Source organism: Pelophylax lessonae, assembly GCF_965119305.1.
Source record: "Pelophylax lessonae genome assembly, chromosome: 7".
Lineage (NCBI taxonomy): Eukaryota > Metazoa > Chordata > Amphibia > Anura > Ranidae > Pelophylax > Pelophylax lessonae.
In genome coordinates this window covers 46340091-46361770 of record NC_138774.1, presented here as the reverse complement: position 1 = coordinate 46361770, position 21680 = coordinate 46340091, and the positions used below count along the sequence as shown (strand labels likewise).

Genomic DNA, 21680 nt, shown 5'->3' with positions numbered 1-21680 from the left:
TCTGGTTGTTCATTTGGATAAGGTGGTCTTGCGACCTAATCCTTCTTCTTTTCTTCCGAAGCGAGTTTCGGAATTCCATCTTAATGAGGATATTGTCTTGCCTTCGCTGTGCGCGAAGCCTAAACATCCGAAAGAGGTGAGACTACATTCTTTGGATGTTGTTCGGGCGATAAGGGTTTACCTTAAATCGACTAAGTCTTTTCGAAAGACGGATTCCTTGTTTGTTCTTCCAGAGGGTCCTCGGAAGGGCATGGCGGCGTCGGCCTCTACCATCGCCAAATGGATCAGGCAGACCATTGAACAGGCCTATGCTTTGCAGGGGAAGGTTCCCCCTGTGCCTGTGAAGGCGCACTCTACTAGATCTCTGAGTACGTCTTGGGCCTGTCGTCATGGGGCTTCTGTAGCCCAGGTGTGTAAGGCGGCGACGTGGTCGACCGTGCACACTTTCACAAAATTCTACAAAGTAGATGTTCAGGCATCGGCGGATGCTTCCTTTGGCCGCAAGGTTCTTAGTGCGGCGATTCCCTAGGGTCCCTTGTTGGGGACCTCTGGCTGTTGGGATAAGTTTTTTATCCCCTGGTTCTTTGTCTTTTCCTGGGTTGTTGCTCCTGTTGAGCAATTATTTTTTCCTGTAGCTCAGCTGGTTTCCTTCCTTTGGTAAGGTTCCTTTCTTTGATGCGGAGACTGCGTTGCCTTTCGGCGCGGATGCGTTTCCCACCCCTCATGTTTGCACTGCTTTGGGACGTCCCCATATATGACGAATATGAAGAGGCGGCGACTGTCGGAGGACGTAAGAGAAAACTGAATTTTTGTAAAATCTTACCTGTAAAATTCCTTTCTCTGAGTCCTCCGACAGTCGCCGCCCCCGCCCCTCTTTTGGGGTTTGGTTGTATACTCTACTGCTATTCCACTGAAACTGAGATATGGTTGCAGGAAGTAGGAGGGTATTGACTGAGGGGACAACCCCTTGAGGGTGGGATATGTTAAAAGCTTTAATGTTAACATATTCTGTTGCCTAGCTACTCCTTCGGAGCAAAGTCTAATACCCATATGTGACGAATATGAAGAGGCGGCGACTGTCGGAGGACTCGGAGAAAGGAATTTTACAGGTAAGATTTTACAAAAATTCTGTTTTTTGCTGGACCGGTGAGTACCATGCTACCCCTCTGTCTCTGGCATTGTCTGTCGGGGTGTGTATGTGGGCCCTCTGTTTTATGCGGACGGCAGTTCGGTATGGGTTCTGTGATGTCCCCCTCATGTCTGTAGGTGCGGTCCCTGTGTGTCCTTCCCGGTCCCTGCGGGGGCGCTGTGGCGGTTCTACCGCCGTGTGGAGGGTTGCAGGGGTCTCCTATGTCCCTGAGGTGATTGTGCCACTATTTGGGGAACAGTACATGGTGTGTGGGGGCCGCAATCGGCGTGAAACCGCACGGCCACCATTTTAGGTGTGGGCAGGCTGTTTGGCCTCATAGTGAGGGCAGCAGCCATTTTCTCCTATGCTGTTGGCGCCGATCGGGCGCCATCTTTAGTGTGGACAAACTGTTCTTATGTTGACAGCAGCCATTTTACCGGAGCCTTTCCCATAGACTTGTATTGGCAACCATTTTTTTTGTGGCTCAGGGCTGTTTCTGCCTCTAGGGGGCGTGAGGTCACTTCCTTTTTTCTTCACCTTCAGATCGATTCAGCAGCGTGCAAGTATAGCACACTGTGGGGGGCTTTTCTTGTGTTCCCTGGCCGGCATTCCTGCTAGCATTCATTTCTTTGCAGTTTTCTGTAGCACAGGACTTGCTCTCCATTGCGGTGCATTTGCTGTGGGGACCGCGGGAATCGCCGATTTAAAGGGCCAGCGTCATTAAAGTTGAGATTGCTATTATGGAGTCTCAGGATAGCAAATTCCCCCCAGATCTGGTGGAGGGTTCACGTTCTCCTGAATCCTCGGCTATAGTCTCACTTACTGCTGCACTTGCGACTTTAGCGTCAAAAGTGGATTTGTTGATGTCTGACCGGGCTTCTAAGAAAAGGCCTATGCCCTCTCAGTCTTCTGATTCAGAGCCAGATTTGGTTGCCACGAGCAGCGTACCCCCTGAGGGGTCTCAGTCCTCTCAGCCGGATGTGGAGGAGGAGGATTCCCCCTCCGGATCGGCACGGGACTGCGCTGCGGTGTCAGCACTTATTAGCTCTATTAAAGACACTTTAAATTTGGATGATGAGCCCCACCTGTCGAGTAAGCGGTCTTCCTTTGGGACCTGCAAAGCCCAAAAATAGGGTCAGGTTTTTCCCTGTACCGCAGAGTTTCATGACACCGTGAATGAACAATGGCGCAATTTAAAGCGTAATTTTGTGGTGCCAAAGAGATTTCAGTACCGTTGTCCTTTTGCGGATCCGGTGGATTCTCGTTGGACTGCGGCTCCTAAGGTAAACCACACTGTGTCCAGGTTAAATAAAGCCACTTTAATGCCCGCGGAGGATTCTCCGGTGTTTAAACACCCGGCGGATAGGCGGGTAGAAACTCTTTCCTTGCTGAAACCCATGTTCGCTTCGGTAATGGTCTCTCAGGCTGTTGTGGAGTGGGCCAAGGCGCTTAAGCTCACTCTGATTGCTGACTCCGCCTCCTGCTGCTCTGGAGATAGTGGATCAAATGGGTCAGGCTGTTTTATACCTGTGTGACGCGACCTTGGATGAGGCCCCTTTAGTCGCACGACTTTCGGCGGTCACAGTTACGATTCGTCGCATCGTTTGGTTGAAAAGCTGGTCGGCCGACCAATCTTCCCAGAAGACAGTGTCTGACATCCCTGATGCGGGGAGTCGTCTTTTTGGGGACTCTCTGGATGAACTGGTCAAGGGGATTACTGGGGGCACTCTGTTGCCCCAGGTGTCTAGGGGAAAATCGTTCCGCGGCAAGTGGGGTCCCTCCTTTAAACCTAACCAGGGGTCCTTTCGTGCCTTCAAGGCACAAGACAAAGGAAAGTCCTTCAAGGCCTCTAGTGGCCAGAAGAAGCCTTGGGCGGGCAAGTCAAAAGCCGCCCACGCTGGCACAGCGGCTCAGTCCGCTTGGACCTGAAGGGATGCCCTCACCCGTTTCAGGGGTGGGGGGACGTCTGCGTTATTTTCCCAACTCTTGGCTGGCCAATATTCAGGACAGATGGGTTCAAGAACTCATTCGGTCAGGGTACAAGATCGAGTTTCGATCACGCCCAGCAGACAGATTCTTTCCCTCAAATCTTCATTTAACCCCCGATCGTTTCCGAGATCTCCATCGGGTGGTTCAGGATCTCCTCGCCCACGGGGTGGTTGTCCCGGTTCCACAGCGGGACATATTTCGGGGCTTTTACTCAAATCTGTTCACAGTGCCCAGAAAGGAGGGCAAGGTGCGTCCGATTCTGGACTTGAAGTTTCTAAACCGCTTTGTGCGGGTTCAGAAGTTACGAATGGAGTCCCTCCGGTCGGTGGTGGCATCCCTGAGTCCAGGGGATTTCCTGGTGCCCATCGACCTCAAGGATGCATATTTACACATCCCTATTTACGAGGGCCATCAGAGGTACCTCGGATTCGCAATAGCGGAGGAGCAGTATCAGTTCGGCCTCGCTTCGGCTCCATGGGTTTTCACCAAAATTTTGGCTCCTGTTCTAGCCTTGTTGCGGGTACAGGGAATTGCCATCCTTGGTTACCTGGACGATCTCCTATTAAGGTCGAGCTCCAGTGCCACTCTGTTGCGCGATCTGTCGATCACGGTTCAGACGCTCCAGGAGTTTGGGTGGACCATCAATTTTCAGAAGTCGACTTTGTCCCCTTCTGTTTGCCTCCCTTTCCTGGAGATGATTCTGGACTCCGCCCGGGCAAAGGTCTTTCTTCCGGAGGACAAGCTCCGGATCCTGCAGGACGAGGTCAGGTCCCTCAGGGACAACGAGTTATCCTCGATTCGGACCTGCATGCGGTCCCTGGGTTTGATGGTGTCGGCTTTCGAGGCGATACCATTTGCACAGTTTCACACGAGATCTCTTCAAGCGGAGATTCTGGTCCGGTGGGACAGACATCCTCAGTCTTTGGAAAGGAGGATTTCTTTGAGCCCCCAGATCGGATCTCCTGTGCTGGCTCCAGTCTCCGGCTCTGAGGGAAGGCAAGTCCTTTCGTCCATTGCTATGGACTGTGGTCACCACGGACGCCAGCCTGTAGGGCTGGGGTGGTGTTGGAAGAATTGGCTGAGTCAGGAATCTTTCATAAATGTAGTTGAAGTAATGTATATATGAACCTATAAATGTAGATAGAAGTTATACTTTATGTAAATTACAGTTAGAGTGATGCTTTATGATTAGCTTGTTTTGAGACACATTCCTTCCTTTGTCTGTATGAAGGGGAGGGAAGTTCACTTTCTTACTTCGCAGAGAGAAGACCTTGAGAGATAACGGGACAAGACTTCCATATGGAGAATACAGCGGGCAATGACCAAACCGGTTCTTACCGGTGAGATTGCAAACAGCCCCACATATGAGCCATTAACTCTTAATTTAACAGAGGAAGAAGTGGACATTGATTGGATGAATTATACTGTTACACCTTGGACCAGCCCAGAACACACCTATAAATATTCATCACTATAAAAAGTGCTAACCCCATTGTCTTGGTAGATTTGTATGCACGGGGCAGGCTGTGACTGAACTCTGTATATATCTCCATGCGCATGTAAATAAACGAATTCCTCTTGTTTTCCAAAATCACCGAATCTGAGTTTTTCCAACTCTTACATTTTGGTGCGTTGGCCTAGATACCACTGCTGGACGATAGAAGTTCTGCTGGGACGACTGCAAAAGATCTGAGGTGAGATGCCAAGGATCGTCTTACAAGACCTCCAGTCCTGTGTTGACTGTTAAAAGAGGCCAGTCGTCTCCACCAGGACGAAATTCGTCCGGAGTCGGTTTCAAGGAAGATCGGTGAGGAAGAACAAGGGGATTCGGTAAGTGACTAAATTTATATTTCCCATCGGGATAGTTCAGTGACAAGAATATGTTGTATTCTGGTAGGAAACGGTGACCAAACAAATCTTGGTAGGTTTTTGTGACCAAGAAGTATATTGGTAGGACAAAGTGACCAGGAGACATGTTTTGTGACTGGCTATTTAGTCTTGTATGCGGAATCTTGGTAGGTGGTTTGTGACCAAGAGGTATGTAGTGACCGGTCAGGGTAAGGACTGACCGTATAATAAATCCTTTCCGTGCACGTTAAATATTTGAAAGTTTAGGAATGGGAAATATGAATTGTTGTCTAAGCAAGGATCCTGAATGCAATGATGAAAACACATGTGAGCGGAACTAGGGACAGAGATGAGTAGAGTGTTTATAGACAAGTCTTTTCTCCCCACGGTAAATGTATGTAGCAGACAAGCTAAAAGAGGTAGCTGAACTTCTACAATAAGGGGATTCATGAAGGTCTAGAAGGCAGCAGGGTTGGATACTAATGTTGCTATGAAATCACTTTTTATCCAAACCTTTATGACAAATCTGCAGGTAGAATGTGAATTAATGGTCAAGCAGGTGATTTCTGTCTAACCATGACAGTGGAAGGATGCCGAAGGTTCTTTTTTGAAAGTAATACAGTTATGTTAGTCTTTTATTAAGAGGGAGCATGGTAAATATTTGGGTCCCTGATGAGAAAATGTTGTTTGTTGCAGATGATTGAATGCTTTTTGAGGTTTCTGTTGTACATGTGACAATGTTATCTGAATTCAGACAGAGAGTGTGTATGGTATATGTGTAAGCATTACTGATTGGTTGGAATCAAGCTTTACTACTTGTGTGTGTGAGTGTATTGTTAGGAGCAGTGTTGGGGGTAACTAGTTACAAAGTAACTGATTACAGTAACTACATTACTTTTTTTGGTAACTAAGTAATGTAACTAGTTACAATACTAATATTGGTAACTACACTACTTTACTAGGCTATAGGAAGTAACTACACTACTTTACTAGGCTATAGGAAGTAACTACACTACTTTACTAGGCTATAGGAAGTAACTACACTACTTTACTAGGCTATAGGAAGTAACTACACTACTTTACTAGACTATAGGAACGCGCTTTCCTGCGTTACCCAAGCCGTGCGATACAATCGTTATTTCGAAGGATAGAGAGGGATGAAGTTTATGACTTTTTTGTTGCACTTTATGTTTTATTCTGTTTTTTTCAGGTTTTGTTCTCATGTTTCCCAAAGCCTGTGTTTATACAATAAACTCTATGCAGAAAGAGTATCATGTATCTTCTTCTACACGGTCAGTTAAGAAAGAGGAAAGTAAAGTAATAAGTAGTGAAGTTACTTTTCAAATGCAGTAACTAGTAAAGTAATCTCATTACAATTTGCAGAAGTAACTAGTAACTAGTTACATTTTTTGAGTAACTACCCCAACACTGGTTAGGAGACAGCGTCTGCAGAATCCTCCCCCTCTTATTGGAAAAGGAGGGAGGGAGGGAGAGATGCAGGACCGAAGGAATTCTGCTCTTTTAGATGTCTGATTGTGAAAGTAGGAGAGTTTTGAATATGAGAAATTAGTAATATAATGTAATATGTGATGTTCAAATGCTTTGAAAAGTAAGGGAAGTTTTAAGTATTGACAGATATAAGATCCTAGTTAAATTAGTTTCTTTGACTTGTGTAACTTTAAGATTAATTGGAAACAAAGAGACAAAATAATTGACTGAAGCTAACGCCCTTTAGATTTCAAAAAGCAGCCATTACTATTATAATTATTTAAAACCTTTAGTCTTACCATTCCAGCCCACTGGGCGTGGAAAACGAGACAGCCCCACCCACTGATAAAAACTGTGCATTCTTTTGAAATGGAAGTTGTTTAAACAAAGTAAGTTGACCAGACAGGTTCTGTATAACGCTGATGTGACCAAGTTTCAAGGAAAAGATAGGACAATAATGAATGCTCACTGAAAATGTATAGTTGGGTTTGAGTGAGAGATGGTGATCGTTACTCAGTATGATTGGTGATATATAATCGATATATAATGTAATAAACACAATATGAAGGTTATTGTGAATGAGTTTTAACCAAGGTAAATTATTGACAACTTTTAATGGACGTCCTTCTATGAAAATCCTCGTGGTGAAAATTAAAATAATTAATTGTTATGAGCTCATTATATATGGGAAGAATAGAGTGCACTCTCATTAAACAATATGGCCATATGACATCTGATTGATATATGTTTGTTACTAACTATTTGATTATTTCTAGGTGAGAAATGCAATGGTAATCTATTATGACCTTTCATTTTGCTTAAGTTTCCAGATGGTACTGAACAGTCTCAATCCGCCTGTCGGATAAGGTTTAATGTCCAAAAACTAAAGAAGATTACAGAATCCATTGCCAACTTGCATCATCTTTGTTTATATGAATACAATAATATTTTTTTTACAACTGGTTGTATATAGAGTGACTAATTTTGATTTTATATTTTTCTGTATTGTCCTTTCCTGTGCATGTGTTTTGTTTAATTATGACAGCATCTACTTATGTATATTCTGTCATAATCATTGCAGTGGTCTGTAAGGCAGAAGCACTATTGGAGTGCGCAAAAGTTTTGGAAAACAGAATCCACGGGATGTGCACAGTACAGAAACAGAAAGGGTTACACTGAATTAGAGATTCCAACTTGGGTTTCGCACATAACTGATATCTGTTTTTAAGTATATTTTTTTTTATGATTGACGGTTTAAATTCACGCAACTTGTGTCATTATTTATGAAAAAGGTAAATTCTTGTTTGCTTATAATTATTGGGTTCTGTTAGAGATAATCATGATTACTGCAAAAAATTGAAAATTTTACAGCAAGTCCTATAAAATAGGATACTGTAAGTCTTGATAATTGTATATGGTTACATCTGACACTTGGCAATCTTTTGACCACATTTGATTACATTTTTTAGATAATTGATTGTGAAACTGGATAGGTACCCATATATGGGTTTCTCCAATTCTCTTTGATTATCTAGGTTTGGGTCAGGCATGCAGAACACGATGACACACATATATGTATGGGTAATATGTCCACAGAAGCTGGGGTCAAATTTGTTTCCAGAATGTCTTTAGTTTGTGAGAGGAGCCCGGAATATATATATGGAGGAAATGCACACATTAAGTGGTGAGCAGTTTGGCCTATGGTTGAATATTGTTTAGTTTAGATACAAAGTTCTGTAGAAGTTTTAGTTGGGAGGTGATGTTTTTGTACCAATATTTTACCCTAAATGGGAAAGCTGATTTTTTTCTTTTAGTGTTAGGCCAGGTCACTAGGGAACGTGGATTTAACTGTTCAGAAATCTATGAAAGGCTATATGGGCATTATTACTAGTTATGGAATGTTTGGCTGACACCGGTTTTGATATTTTTTTATATTTTCAGCCCTAACATAGCCGCATAAGATTGTCTGTCTGAGTTGGTAAATCAGCAAGAGAAAAGGAAAGTAGGTATCTACACATTAGATTAGATATATTTCAGATCCCCCATTTTTCATTTAAGGTAAGCTGGGTAGGGAATAGAACTGATGAAAAGTATACACAACTATCAGATTAGAAAGGAAAAACAGATAAAGGTGGGTTTTCTGGACCACTCTTGTATAGCGGTTTGTTCTGGTATGTGGCTCTTTTGAGCCATGGAGTAAACCATGTCCCAACAGGAGGGATGTATCCCTAGAAGTGGAGAAGACATTTAAGACATTTGCGGTGTTTGGATTCTCGAATTACTTCAAAAATAAAAAAATTTTGCACAGTGTGCGCTTGGATACACATCACATGGTATAGGAAGGCCTTAGGCCTGACAGTAAAGTGACAATGTGTGAAAATATAGACTCTGACATTTCTAAAGACAGCAGAGAATCCCCAAAACCATTAGAGTAAGAGAACAAATCTATGTGAGTGAGTGTTGTGAATGGGGGCATATCTCTTCCTCTAAATAAAGGGATTCACATCCTGGAAGGAGAGACCACCTCCCACCTACAAGAGGTGAAAGTAACACTGTGAACTCAACACATAGGAATAGGTAGATATGAGGTGACCATGTTTTCTCTGCTGTTCCTGGGTGGTACCACAAAACCCCTCAAGGAAAATTTCTGATTATTGTTTGTACCTTATATATATATATATATATATATATATATATATATGTGGGAAGGATAAGAGATGTGGTGACTGGGAGGATGAATGGTGGACAACAGACCCCCATAAGTAAGAAACCAGTTCAGTTAGGATTCCTCAGATGACATACCTACCTATCAAAGGATCTCTTTATCAAAGGAAGCATTATCATTACAATAAGAAACCCAGAGGTCAGAGATAGCGGGGTATACAGGCTGGGAATAACTAAGTCAGGAACAGATCCATGGGCTGAAGTCAAACTCCAGGTAAACCCTTCCCAAAGTGTCCCTGCCAGTGCTACAGGTAGCCCACTCCCTAAGGTTGGAGATAGACAGGACAGTGAGGGAGTTGGGGTAGTGATACATCTGGTGGATAGATTGAGCATAGAGACTGGCTGCTCTGACAAGAATGAATGGTTGGAATGGATGAAGTTTACGGGCCAATTCAACTAATGCCTCTGACTGTGTAGTGTGCGCCAGTGGAAGACCAAGGCTAGCGACTGTTCCGATACCTTCGACTTTTAATATGACGTGTATCTTATTGATTATGCAAGGAAAAGCAGACCGAGAGATTTGCAAAGCAGAAGTTGATAAATTTCCTGTGACTAAAATGAAAACCAGTAGGTGTGACAGTCTATAAGGGGAATTATACTTGTTTTAATAATACTCTTAGAATGGCTGCACAAGAATTTAGGTATTGTACAACTATATATCAGGTCAGGACTGATGGAAGTTTCCCAGAATCGCTGTTTACCAATCAAACGCAAGCTTTAGCAGATACTTGGTGGTTGTGTAGAGATAATAAACTAAGGCCTTTATTGAGCTCAAACTGGGATGGGACATGCAGACTGGTGAAAGTAGTTCAACCCTTTTTAATCTTCCCCGCCAGACTAGGAAGTGTTCCTATATGGGATAAGGCCCTAAGCAGGAAACTAAATAAGCTAACCAAGAGAGACATCCCAGGGGGACGTTTTGATAGATCAGTATACATAGATGCTATAGGAGTACCAAGGGGAGTCCCAGATGAATTTAAAGCAAGAAACCAAATAGCTGCGGGTTTTGAATCAATTTTTCTGTTTATATCTGTAAATAGAAACAATGATTGGATAAACTATATATATTACAATCAGCAGCGCTTTGTCAACTACACACGGGATGCAGTCAAGGGCCTTGCCGAGCAGCTTGATGCCACCTCACTGACAGCCTGGCAGAACAGAATCTCCTTGGACATGCTCCTGGCCGAGAGGGGAGGGGTCTGTGTAATGTTCGGTGCCACGTGCTGTATCTTCATCCCCAATAATACTGCCCCAGATGGCAGCGTCTCCTGAGCATTGAAGGGCTTGGAGATGCTGTCTCAAGAGTTGGCAGAAAATAGTGGGATCAAGGACCCCTTCACCAGATGAATGGAATGTTGATTCGGCAAATGGGGCAAGTATTCCACCACCTTAGCCACTGCAGTTGCAGTAGTGCTGTCAGTATTATTATGCGCAGGCTGCTGTCTGGTACCATGCATGAAGGGACTCCTCTCAAGAGTGGTGGATAGAGCTGCGAGCGGTGTAATGTATACAGTTCTGTCCATGCAGGACCCTGACTTACATGATAGATCAAGTTCAGCCTCTTTGCCTGTATGAGCGAGTGATGCTGTTTTTATGAAGGCCCCCACTAAAACAGACGGACTTCTGGGGAGGGAGCTCGAGTAAGAATCTACATTTGTAGGTTCAACAGGAGGGAGAATGTTGGAAGAATTGGCTGAGTCAGGAATCTTTCATAAATGTAGTTGAGGTAATGTATATATGAACCTATAAATGTAGATAGAAGTTATACTTTATGTAAATTACAGTTAGAGTGATGCTTTATGATTCGCTTGTTTTGAGACACACATTCCTTCCTTTGTCTGTATGAAGGGGAGGGAAGTTCACTTTCTTACTTCGCAGAGAGAAGACCTTGAGAGATAACGGGACAAGACTTCCATATGGAGAATACAGCGGGCAATGACCAAACCGGTTCTTACCGGTGAGATTGCAAACAGCCCCACATATGAGCCATTAACTCTTAATTTAACAGAGGAAGAAGTGGACATTGATTGGATGAATTATACTGTTACACCTTGGACCAGCCCAGAACACACCTATAAATATTAATCACTATAAAAAGTGCTAACCCCATTGTCTTGGTAGATTTGTATGCATGGGGCAGGCTGTGACTGAACTCTGTATATATCTCCATGCGCATGTAAATAAACGAATTCCTCTTGTTTTCCAAAATCACCGAATCTGAGTTTTTCCAACGCAAGTTGTCTGCCCAGGGCACTTGGTCGGAGGGGGAATCCTTCCTGCCGATAAATGTCTTGGTACTGCGGGCAATCAGGCTCGGTTTGCTCCGTTGGTCGGATCGTCTTCGGGGTTGCCCAGTGCGTGTGCAGACGGACAACGCAACTGCGGTGGCTTACATCAATTACCAAGGGGGCACCAGGAGTGCCCGGGTGGCCAAGGAAGTGGCCGAGATACAGGTCCCGGCGATTTCGGCAGTTCACATTCCAGGTGTGGAGAACTGGCAGGCGGACTATTTGAGTTGCCAGACCCTGGACCAAGGGGAATGGTCCCTACACCCGGAGGTGTTTCAGATGCTGTGTGCGCGGTGGGGATCCCCAGACGTGGATCTGTTCGCACCTCGTCTTAACAAGGTGGGAAGGTTCGTGGCACAAATGCGCGACCCTCTGGCGGACGCTACGGACGGGTTGGTGGTGCCTTGGAATCGGTATCGGCTGATTTATGCCTTTCCCCCGATTTCAGTTGTTGTCTAGATTCCTTCGCAGGTTGGTCTCGGAACTGAGGTTGGTGATTCTGGTGGCCCCAGACTGGCAAGCGCCGGTCTTGGTATGCGGACATCATGCAACTGGTCGTGGAGCCTCCCTGGCGACTCCCGATAAGAGACGATCTTCTGTCTCAAGGGCCAATCTTCCATCCTGCTTTACAGTCGCTGGCTTTGCCGGCGTGGCTGTTGAAAGCCAGGTCTTGAGGTCTCTCATCGGCGGTCATTCCTACATTACTCAGGGCCAGGAAGGCTTCCTCAGGTAAGATTTATTATCATACCTGGAAGGCTTATTTCGCCTGGTGCGAGTCGCAGGGGTTCCATCCACACTCCTTTTCAGTAGCGCGAGTGTGTTGGCTTTCCTGCAAACTGGTGTGGAGCAGCGTCTTGCGCTGACCACTATTAAGGGCCAATTGTCTGCGCTGGCCATTCATTCAGTGCCCTTTGGCGTCAAATTCCTTGATCCGCACCTTCATTCAAGGGGTGCGTCATCTGGCTCCCCCTAGGAGGGCACCCTTGCCTCCTTGGGACCTGAATCCATTTTGCAACGTCCTCCCTTTGAGAACATCCGGGAGATTCCTATGCCGGTGCTGTCACGGAAAGTTGCCTTTCTGGTGGCGATCACATCTGCTCGCAGAGTGTCCGAGTTGGCGGCCCTGTCTTGCTGCTCCCCCTATCTGGTTGTTCATAGGGATAAAGTGGTCTTGCGACCTCATCAGTCCTTTCTTCCGAAGGTGGTCTCGGACTTCCATCTCAACGAGGACATTGTCTTGCCTTCGCTGTGTGCGAAGCCTAAGCATCCTAAGGAGTTTGCCTTACATTCCTAGGCCCCTCTCCTGTGTCACTTCGGTGTTTGGAGATGCAGACTGTGTGTGCGGCGGCTGCTGCGGGGTTTTGAAAACCGCGCGGTCCGCCATTTTAGGTGTGGGCAGCATGTCTGGCTTCACTATGGGCTTTTTACACAGCTTCTATGTAGTGGTTTTGGCGCTCTCCAGCGCCATCTTGTGTGTGGCAACAGATCGTTCTGTGCACATGTCGGAGGCCATCTTGCCAAAGCCTCCCATTACTTCCTATGGGCAGCCATTTTCCCATGGCCTGCAGCATATAGTTCAGTCTCTGGCGACCTCACTTCCTTTTCCTCTGGAGCAGCGATCTGGTGGTAACACTCTGTGGGGCTCTGCAGACTGTCCTTTCCATATTCCTCTGTTTTATCCCTTCTGGCTCAGTTTTTGTCCCTGCGGGGGGGGGGGGGGGGGTGTACACAGTCTATTTAGCGGTGTGCTGCGGGGTCCTCAGCGATCTTAAAGGGCCAGTACCTTGGGAAAAAAAATTTTCTCTGCAATGGAATCTCAGGACAGCAAATTCCCTCCAGCCCTGGTGGGGGACCCCAGTTCTTCTGAATCCCCCGCCCTGAATAATTTGGCTGTTGTGGTGGCAACTTTAGTGTCCAATATGGAGGTGCTGATGACTGAACGGGCTGCTAGGAAAAGGCCTAGGATCTCTTTCTCTTCTGATTCAGAAGGTGATGTGGTTGCTTTAGGTAGCGTGCCTCTTTCGGGGTCTCGCTCGTCTCAAGAACCGCTGGGGTCTGTGGGGGAGGCGAGGGTGGAGGGGGTAGATGATTCTCCCCCTGGGTCACCTGAAGAATGCGCAGCTATGGATGCGTTCATTCTTTCTGTAAAAGAAACACTACATTTGGAGGATGAGCCCAATCCTCTGGGCATTGTGTCCTCCTTTGGTACACATAGGACCCGCAAGACGGCACAGGTTTTTCCCTGCCCCGCTGAGTTTCATCACACGGTGAATGAACAATGGCGCAGCTTGAAACGCCCTTCACAGTGCCAAAATGGTTCAAACTGCTTTACCCCTTTGCGTCTACTACGGATTCGCGCTGGTGTGTGGCTCCCCAGGTGGATCACACTGTGGCCGTTTTAAACAAGGCTACCCTGGTCCCCACTGAAGATACCCCGGTGTTCCAGGATCCTACGGACAGGAGGTTGGAGTCCCTTGCCCGCCATGCTTACATGGTGGCGGGCTCCATGCTAAAACCTATTTTCGCCTCTGTCATGGTGGCTCAGGCGGTGGCGGATTGGACTAAGGTGCTTTGACGCACTCTAGTAACTGATTCTGCCCCTCCTGCTACGCTGGAGACGGTAGACCAAATTCATCAAGGGGTCATGTATTTGTGCGATGCAGCCTTGAATGAGGCCCCTTTGGCTGCGCGCCTGTCTAGTGTCGCGGTGCTTAACCGTCGACTTATCTGGCTGAAGAGCTGGTCGGCTGACAACGGTGGCTGATTTTCCTTATGCCGGGTCTCGCCTTTTTTGTGAGGCCCTGGATACCTTGGTTAAGGGAGTCACTGGGGCCAAGAGCACCCTGCTGCTCCAAAATCCGAATAACAAGTCTTTTCGCGGTAGGCGGGGTCCCGCCTTTAAACCGAATCGGGGGTCCTTTCATGCCTTCAAGCCACAGGACAAGGGCAAACCTTTCAAGGACCAAGGTGGCCAGAGAAAGCCCTGGGCGGGCAAACAGAAATCAGGCCACGCCGGGACGGCGGCTCAGTCCGCCTCTACCTGAAGGGACGCCCTCACCCGTTTCAGGGGTGGGGGGACATCTGCGCGGTTTCCTCCAACCTTGGCTGCTTCGAATTCCGGACAGGTGGGTTCAGGAAATCATTCGATCAGGGTACATGATCGAATTCCTTTCGCGGCCGGCGGACAGATTCTTTCCCTCAAATCTTCATTTGACCCCAGAGCGTTTGGGAGACCTGCATCGAGCAGTGCAGGACCTCCTTGCCCAGGGGGTGATTGTCCCAGTGCCTCATCGGGACAGATTTCAGGGGTTTTACTCGAATCTGTTCACTGTGCCCAGAAAGGAGGGAAAGGTGCGTCCTATTCTGGACTTAAAAGCTCTGAACCGCTTTGTGCTCGTTTGCAAGTTTCGGATGGAGTCTCTCCGTTCGGTGGTGGCCTCCCTGAGTCCGGGAACATTTATGGCTTCTATCGACCTGAAGGATGCGTATTTGCACATCCACATTTTCGAGGGCCATCAGCAGTACCTCCGATTCGCTGTCGCGGAGGAGCACTATCAGTTCGAGGCGTTTGGTCTCGCTTCGGCTCCACGGGTTTTTACCAAAGTGTTGGCGCCTGTTGTGGGCCTTTTGCTGGCATAAGGCATTTCGGTCTTGGGATATCTGGACGATCTCCTGTTAGGATCGAGTGCCAGTCAGAGTCTTCTGCGCGATCTGTCAATCACGGTACAGACGCTTCAGGAGTTCGGTTGGACCATCAACGTTCAGAAGTCGACGTTGTCTACTTCGGTTCATCTCCAGTACTTGGGAATGGTTCTGGACTCTGCTCAAGCGAAGGTGTTCCTGCCGGATGACAAACTCAGGACCCTGCAAAAGGAGATCAGGTCCCTCAGGGACGACGAATCTTCGTCACTCCGGACCTGTATGCGGTCTCTGGGGTTGATGGTGTCGGCCTTCGAGGCGATACCTTTTGCTCAGTTTCACACGTGATCTCTCCAAGCGGAGATCCTGACCAGGTGGGACAGACTGCCTCAGTCCTTGGACCTGAGAGTGTCTCTGAGTCGCCAGACCAGAATGGATCTTCTGTGGTGGCTCCAGTCCCCGACTGTGTCGGACGGAAAGTCCTTCCGGCCGTTCCTATGGACGGTGATTACCATGGATGCCAGCCTGTCGGGCTGGGGTGGCGTCCTGGGCAACCTATCTGCCCAGGGCATTTGGTCGGAGGAGGAGTCCTCCCTTCCGATCAACATTTTGGAATTGAGAGCGATCAGGCTGTGCCTGCTCCAATGGTCAGAGATCTTTCAGATGCTGTGTGCGAAGTGGGGATCCCCGGATGTGGCTCTCTTCGCGTTTCGGCTAAACAACAAGGTGGAAAGGTTTGTGGTAAGAACGCGCGATCCTCTGGCAGACGCCGCGGATGCGCTGGTGGCGCCTTGGCATCAGTATCATCTGATGTATGCCTTTCCCCCGATTCAGTTGTTATCCAGGTTCCTTCGCAGATTGGCGTCGGAACCGCAGTTGGTGATTCTGGTGGCGCCGGACTGGCCACGCCGGTCCTGGTACGCGGACATCGTTCACCTAGCTGTCGAGCCCCCTTGGCGGCTCCCAATGCGGGAAGATCTTCTGTCTCAGGGACCGATCTTCCATCCTGCTTTAGTCACTGGCTTTGACGGCGTGGCTGTTGAAAGCCAGGTCCTGAGAGACAGGGGTCTCTCTTCAGAGATCATTCCTACTTTAATCAAGGCTAGGAAAGCCTCGCCTGGTAAGATTTATTACCGTACCTGGAAAGCTTATTTTGCCTGGTGTGAGTCCAGGGGCTTTTCTCCTCGTTCATATTCTGTGGCGAGAGTGTTGGCTTTCCTCCAGTCTGGTATGGACCAGCGCCTTGCGTTGGCCACGATTAAGGGCCAGGTCTCTGCACTGGCTGTTGTTTTCCAGCGCCCTGTGGCGTCTCATTCTTTGATTCGCACCTTCATTCAAGGTGTGCGTCGCTTGGCCCCTCCTCGGAGGGCGCCTTTACCTCCATGGGACTTGAACCTGGTTCTGTCAGTGCTACAGCGTCCTCCCTTTGAGAACATTAGGGAGATATCGTTGCCTCTGCTGTCTAAGAAGGTTGCCTTTCTAGTGGCGATCACTTCGGCTCCAGAGTGTCGGAGTTGGCAGCGTTGTCTTGCCGCTCTCCTTACCTCGTGGTTCACAAGGATAAGGTGGTCTTGCGCCCTAACCCGTCCTTTCTTCCTAAGGGGGTTTCTGACTTTCACCTTAATGAGGACATTGTCCTGCCTTCGCTCTGTGCGAAGTCTAAGCATCCTAAGGAGGTTGCTTTACATTCCTTGGATGTTGTCAGGGCGATCAGGGTTTACCTGTCGTCCACTGAATCCTTTCAAAAATCGGATTCTCTTTTTGTCCTTCCTGAGGGACCTCGGAAGGGTATGGCTGCGTCTGCGGCGACCATTGGAAAAATGGATCAGACAGACGATTGTTCAGGCCTATGCTTTGAAGGAACGGGTTCCACCCTTCCCGGTTAAGGCGCACGCTACCAGATCGGTGGGTGCGTCCTGGGCCTTCCGGCATCAGGCTTCGGTGGCCCAGGTGTGCAAGGCTGCGACTTGGTCGTCAGTGCACACCTTCTCAAAATTCTACAAAATTGATGTTTTAGCATCAGCTGATGCTTCCTTTGGCCGCAAAGTTCTACGTGCGGCAGTGCCTTAGAGGACCCTGTTTTTTTTGTGGGTCCCTGACTGTTGGGGTTGTTTATCCCCTGGGTTATTTGCTTTCCTGGGTTGTTGCTCCTGTTCAGCCTTTTCTGTTTCCCTGTTGGTTCTCTTACTGTTCGTGTAAGGTTCCTTTCTCTGATGTGGGTACTGCGTTGCCTTTTCTACGGTTGCGTCTCCCACCCCTCGTGTCTACACTGGTTTGGGACATCCCATTGGTGAAGACTGTATGAGTGGGCGGTGACTGTCAGAGGACGTAAGAGAAAACTGAATCTTACCGTAAAATTTCTTTCTCTGAGTCCTCCGACAGTCGCCGCCCCTCTTTTGTTTTGTTTTTTGTACACTTACTGCTATGCTACCAAACTGAGTTGGGATGGCTTACTGCAGGGGGGTAATGACCAGTGGGAAAGCCCCCATGCTTTTGTTTTTAACAAGTCTTATGCCTAGCTACTCCTGTGGAGAGGAAGTCAATACCCATTGGTGAAGATTGTATGAGTGGGCGGCGACTGTCGGAGGACTCAGAGAATGGAATTTTACGGTAAGATTTTACAAAAATTCAGTTTTTTGTAAGAACTTACCGTAAAATTATTTTCTCTGAGTCCTCTGACAGTCGCCGCCCCCCACCCCTCTTTTGGGGTTCTTGGATCTCTATACTGTTTGCTACCAAACTGATTTGGGAATGATGCTAGCTGGGGGTATTGACCATAGGGACGGCCCCCTGTAGGTATGTCTATACAAAGTTTTTTGTGATTTCTAACAAAATCTTCTGCCTAGCTTACTCCTGTGGAGAAGGCCAATACCCAATAATTTTACGGTAAGTTCAAAAAATTCTATTGTATATAATATTTAGATTCCGTTTGGTCCCTATGTGCCTTCACCATTATCCTCTGGAGTGTTGTCTTTGAATTCCGATCTCTACTTCCACTGTGGTCTCCTTTTCTCTTCCCCCATTGTCCATGCCTCAGCCCCTGATCAGGCTTTGCTCGGGGCGCCTCCGCTCCCCCTTTCCAGTATTCGACCGTTTTCGGACAGTTGACATGGGGAATTAGCCAAGGTAGTATTAATTCTACATATCCCCAATTAGATCTCCAATTATTCCCAAAATAACATTGTACGCTAATGAAAATTCCTACTTTTAGATACACAACCTTTATTCAAGCTCCTGACGAATGGATGGAGCCTACAAAAACTCAGATGTCCATATTTATTTGATATATTCAGACTGTGAGCCTATAGACATCATTATGTCATATTGAATTATATTACTCTTTAGAGATCTGTTTTTTAGTTCCTTGAAACGTAACTATTTTTATTCAATATGAAGTGTATAACTTGTTGTATGTCATTTCTCTGTACATATCTATATATGACTGTTTTTTTATATATATATGCAACGTAAAATAAAACCTAAATGTCTAGTTAACCTCAATCAAAGTCCCATAAACTTTGGTTTTTGCTTTGTATATATACAGGGATGGAGGTAACTAGACACCGAATGTGGCAGATCATACTTTGCTTTTCTTGTGATATATAAAAGTCTGTATATCTCTCTGACAGTCACACTGTGTGGTGATATATAACAGTCTTTGTCTCTCAGTCACTGTGCGTTGATATGTAACCATCTTCTCTTTCACAGACAGTCACACTGTGCGGTATTATCTAACGGCAATCTCGGAGAAAGCAGCGGGTCTTCCAGAGTTCTCTGTAGTTGGATATGTAGATGATCAAGAAATTATGAATTATAATAGTGAGACTCAGCTGGCTCGTCCTGTGGCTCAATGGATGAATAAAGAGGGACCTGAGTATTGGAATCGACAGACACAAATTGATCGAACCACTGAGCCTGTGTTCAGACACAATGTGAAAACAGCAATGAGTCGCTTCAACCAGACTGGAGGTGAGACATTTAAGTGATTTTTTTAAAGGCAGTTTTTTTAAATAACAAACATCTTCTACTTACCTGCTCTGTGCAGTGGTTTTCCCACCAGTGATAACCTCCATCTGCATCCTTTAAGAATATATTGGTAAGTATGCCCAGTTATATATCCTACAACTGTTTTGGGTATGCATATATATATATATATATATATATATATATATATATATATATATATATATATATATATATATACCATATGAGGATATTAGGATGAAGATAAAAAGACAAGGCACCTCTAAGTGCAGTAGGCTCTGAGTATTTATTAGGTTAAAAGTATAAAAGCACTCACATTTGGTAAATGTGACATGGGCATAGCAAAGATCTGTCTGGAGTCTTCCTATCCGCTGTGCTGAGTGGTTGCAATGAGGACATCCTGGGATCTGCTTCCTGTAGATGCGTCCTTTCGTCTGTGTCTCAGCCTGGTCGGCATGAGATTTCCTGAAGGCAGGGTGTGGATGCAGCGGCTGGTGTCCAATAGAGCGGGTGGTGGGCGGTTACATGTTTCAGAGCTCAGCTCCTTTGTCAGATGGGAGGTCCACACCCTGCCTTCAGGAAATCTGCAATTGCAACCACTCAGCACAGCGGATAGGAAGACTCCAGACAGATCTTTGCTATGCCCATGTCACATTTACCAAATGTGAGTGCTTTTATACTTTTAACCTAATAAATACTCAGAGCATACTGGACTTAGAGACGCCTTGTCTTTTTATCTTTATCACTTTTAGAGCAGCTTCTCCTCTCCAGTGCTGCCGAAGTGCAGTGTCTCACCTAAAGCCTGCTGTATTCCACGGAAGCGCCCATACAACAAACCCTTGTTCTCGGATATTAGGATGATATTGCTATCATTGTGTCCCATACATATGTAGAAAGGTCTCAGCTCAGGATAATTAATTGTTTGCTATACAATTTGACATCTAAGTAGGTTACTTGTTACTTTTGTTATTATATTTATAGGAATTCACATTTATGGTCATAAAACATACTTTTAGATTACTGAAATAAAGGTTGCATTTTGCATTTTATCTCGGTGGCCTTTGGTGGATTGACGTACGCACCCTTGTCCAGTTGGAATCTATAATTGCCACATAACATTGGTTTATGACTATATATAAGGCTTTTGTAAGTTTTGAGTTATGCAGGACTTTTAGGCTGCATGCAAACCTGGGAGTTTCTGGAACAAGCAACAAAGTCACAGAATACACGCATTTTGCATTTTTTCAGAAACACGCTCACTGCAAACGTGTGTCGAGCTTGTGGTGCTATTAATTGTTAATGATACCCCAAGCGCCGATAGCAGGTGTGCATTTTGCTGCACGGCACTAGTGACGCTTTTGAAGCCTATTTGAAGCATTTGTCTCATGTAGGGCAACCCATTCAAATGAATGTGCTGCCCTATGCACAGCGAACAGAAACCTTTTAAAACACGCAAAAGACAATGCGTGTGGGAACACGAGTTACCACTATGCTCAGATGTGAATGGGTCCCTCAAACACAGCACGTTTTTCATACATTTTACCTCCAAAATAGATCAGTGTGACAGGGCCTATATTGTACCCGTCTGTTCTTCCACCCAGGCCCCATTCACATCTCAGCATTTTGTAGCATAAAGCTCCAGGCTCCGGAACGCTGGACAAGAAGAAATCAGTTATTCTCTATGGAGTTGGTTCATATCTCCGCCTGAAGGAGCCTGAAGCTCAAGAAAGTTCTGAAGCTTTTTTTGTAGTTCGAATCGGGCAGATTTGAGCATTTGTTGGTGTGTTTTTATCCCCATTGAAAAGAATGGAAAAGTGTCTTTTGTACATTTTTTTGGGTGTTTTTTTTTTTTTCGTGCGTTTTTGCGCAATTTTCTGCTCAAATGAAAAAAAAAATAATAATATATAAATAAATACATGTAAAAAACACAAATAACTAAAAATCATTATAAATGTATAATAGGTAATTTAGCACTGATTGCTGATTGATTGATGGATGTTGTTCAGCACTACTGTGGCCCTGTGAACCGTCCGGCCATTGTGTATACACCTTTAAGAACACACTGACACAATATGGCTGAGTTTTGATTTTTACTCAATGAATGGGTACGTAAAATTATGTCAGTCAACTGAACCCCACTTAAATTATCAAGGTTCAGCGAGACTGACGCAGAAAACATTAAGTTATAATATTAAGGAACAGTACTGAAACAAACCTATGTTCTAAGCATATATAGCTACTTCCTAGAATAATGCAGCAGTATCCAGATTAATGTAAAACTTTAAGTTTAAAGAAGAACTCTAGGCTAATTTATGCTATTAGTATTCTACTTGGCAGTATAACCATAAACTAGAACGTGTCCCCTTTTAGAACTACCCTGTATCAACGTCCCTCCCTTAGCAAGTTCTTCACCGGCAGTTGGAGCTCTTAAACAATTTCCGCTGTGGTTTAATATAGCAAAAAGGATCAGATGTTAAATTGTAATCCTAAGGGAACTGATGTTTGTTGCAGTGTCTGCAGTCAGTGTAAAGATGAGATGTTATACTTGCGGTCTGAACCAGGCGAAGACACCCTCTCTCACTCTGAGA

General features: G+C 46.0%; 1 protein-coding gene across 1 annotated transcript in view; it reads left to right on the top strand.

The window, feature by feature from the left end:
- The window catches only part of LOC309560450 (uncharacterized protein), a gene marked incomplete at its 3' end in the record, with an annotated part of 506030 nt that overhangs the window by 85564 nt on the left and 398786 nt on the right, over nucleotides 1–21680 (top strand). The window contains exon 2 of the mRNA XM_082264083.1: nucleotides 18817–19077. Coding sequence (XP_082120209.1) covers nucleotides 18817–19077 — 261 coding nt within the window. The remainder of the gene's footprint in view (nucleotides 1–18816; nucleotides 19078–21680) is intronic.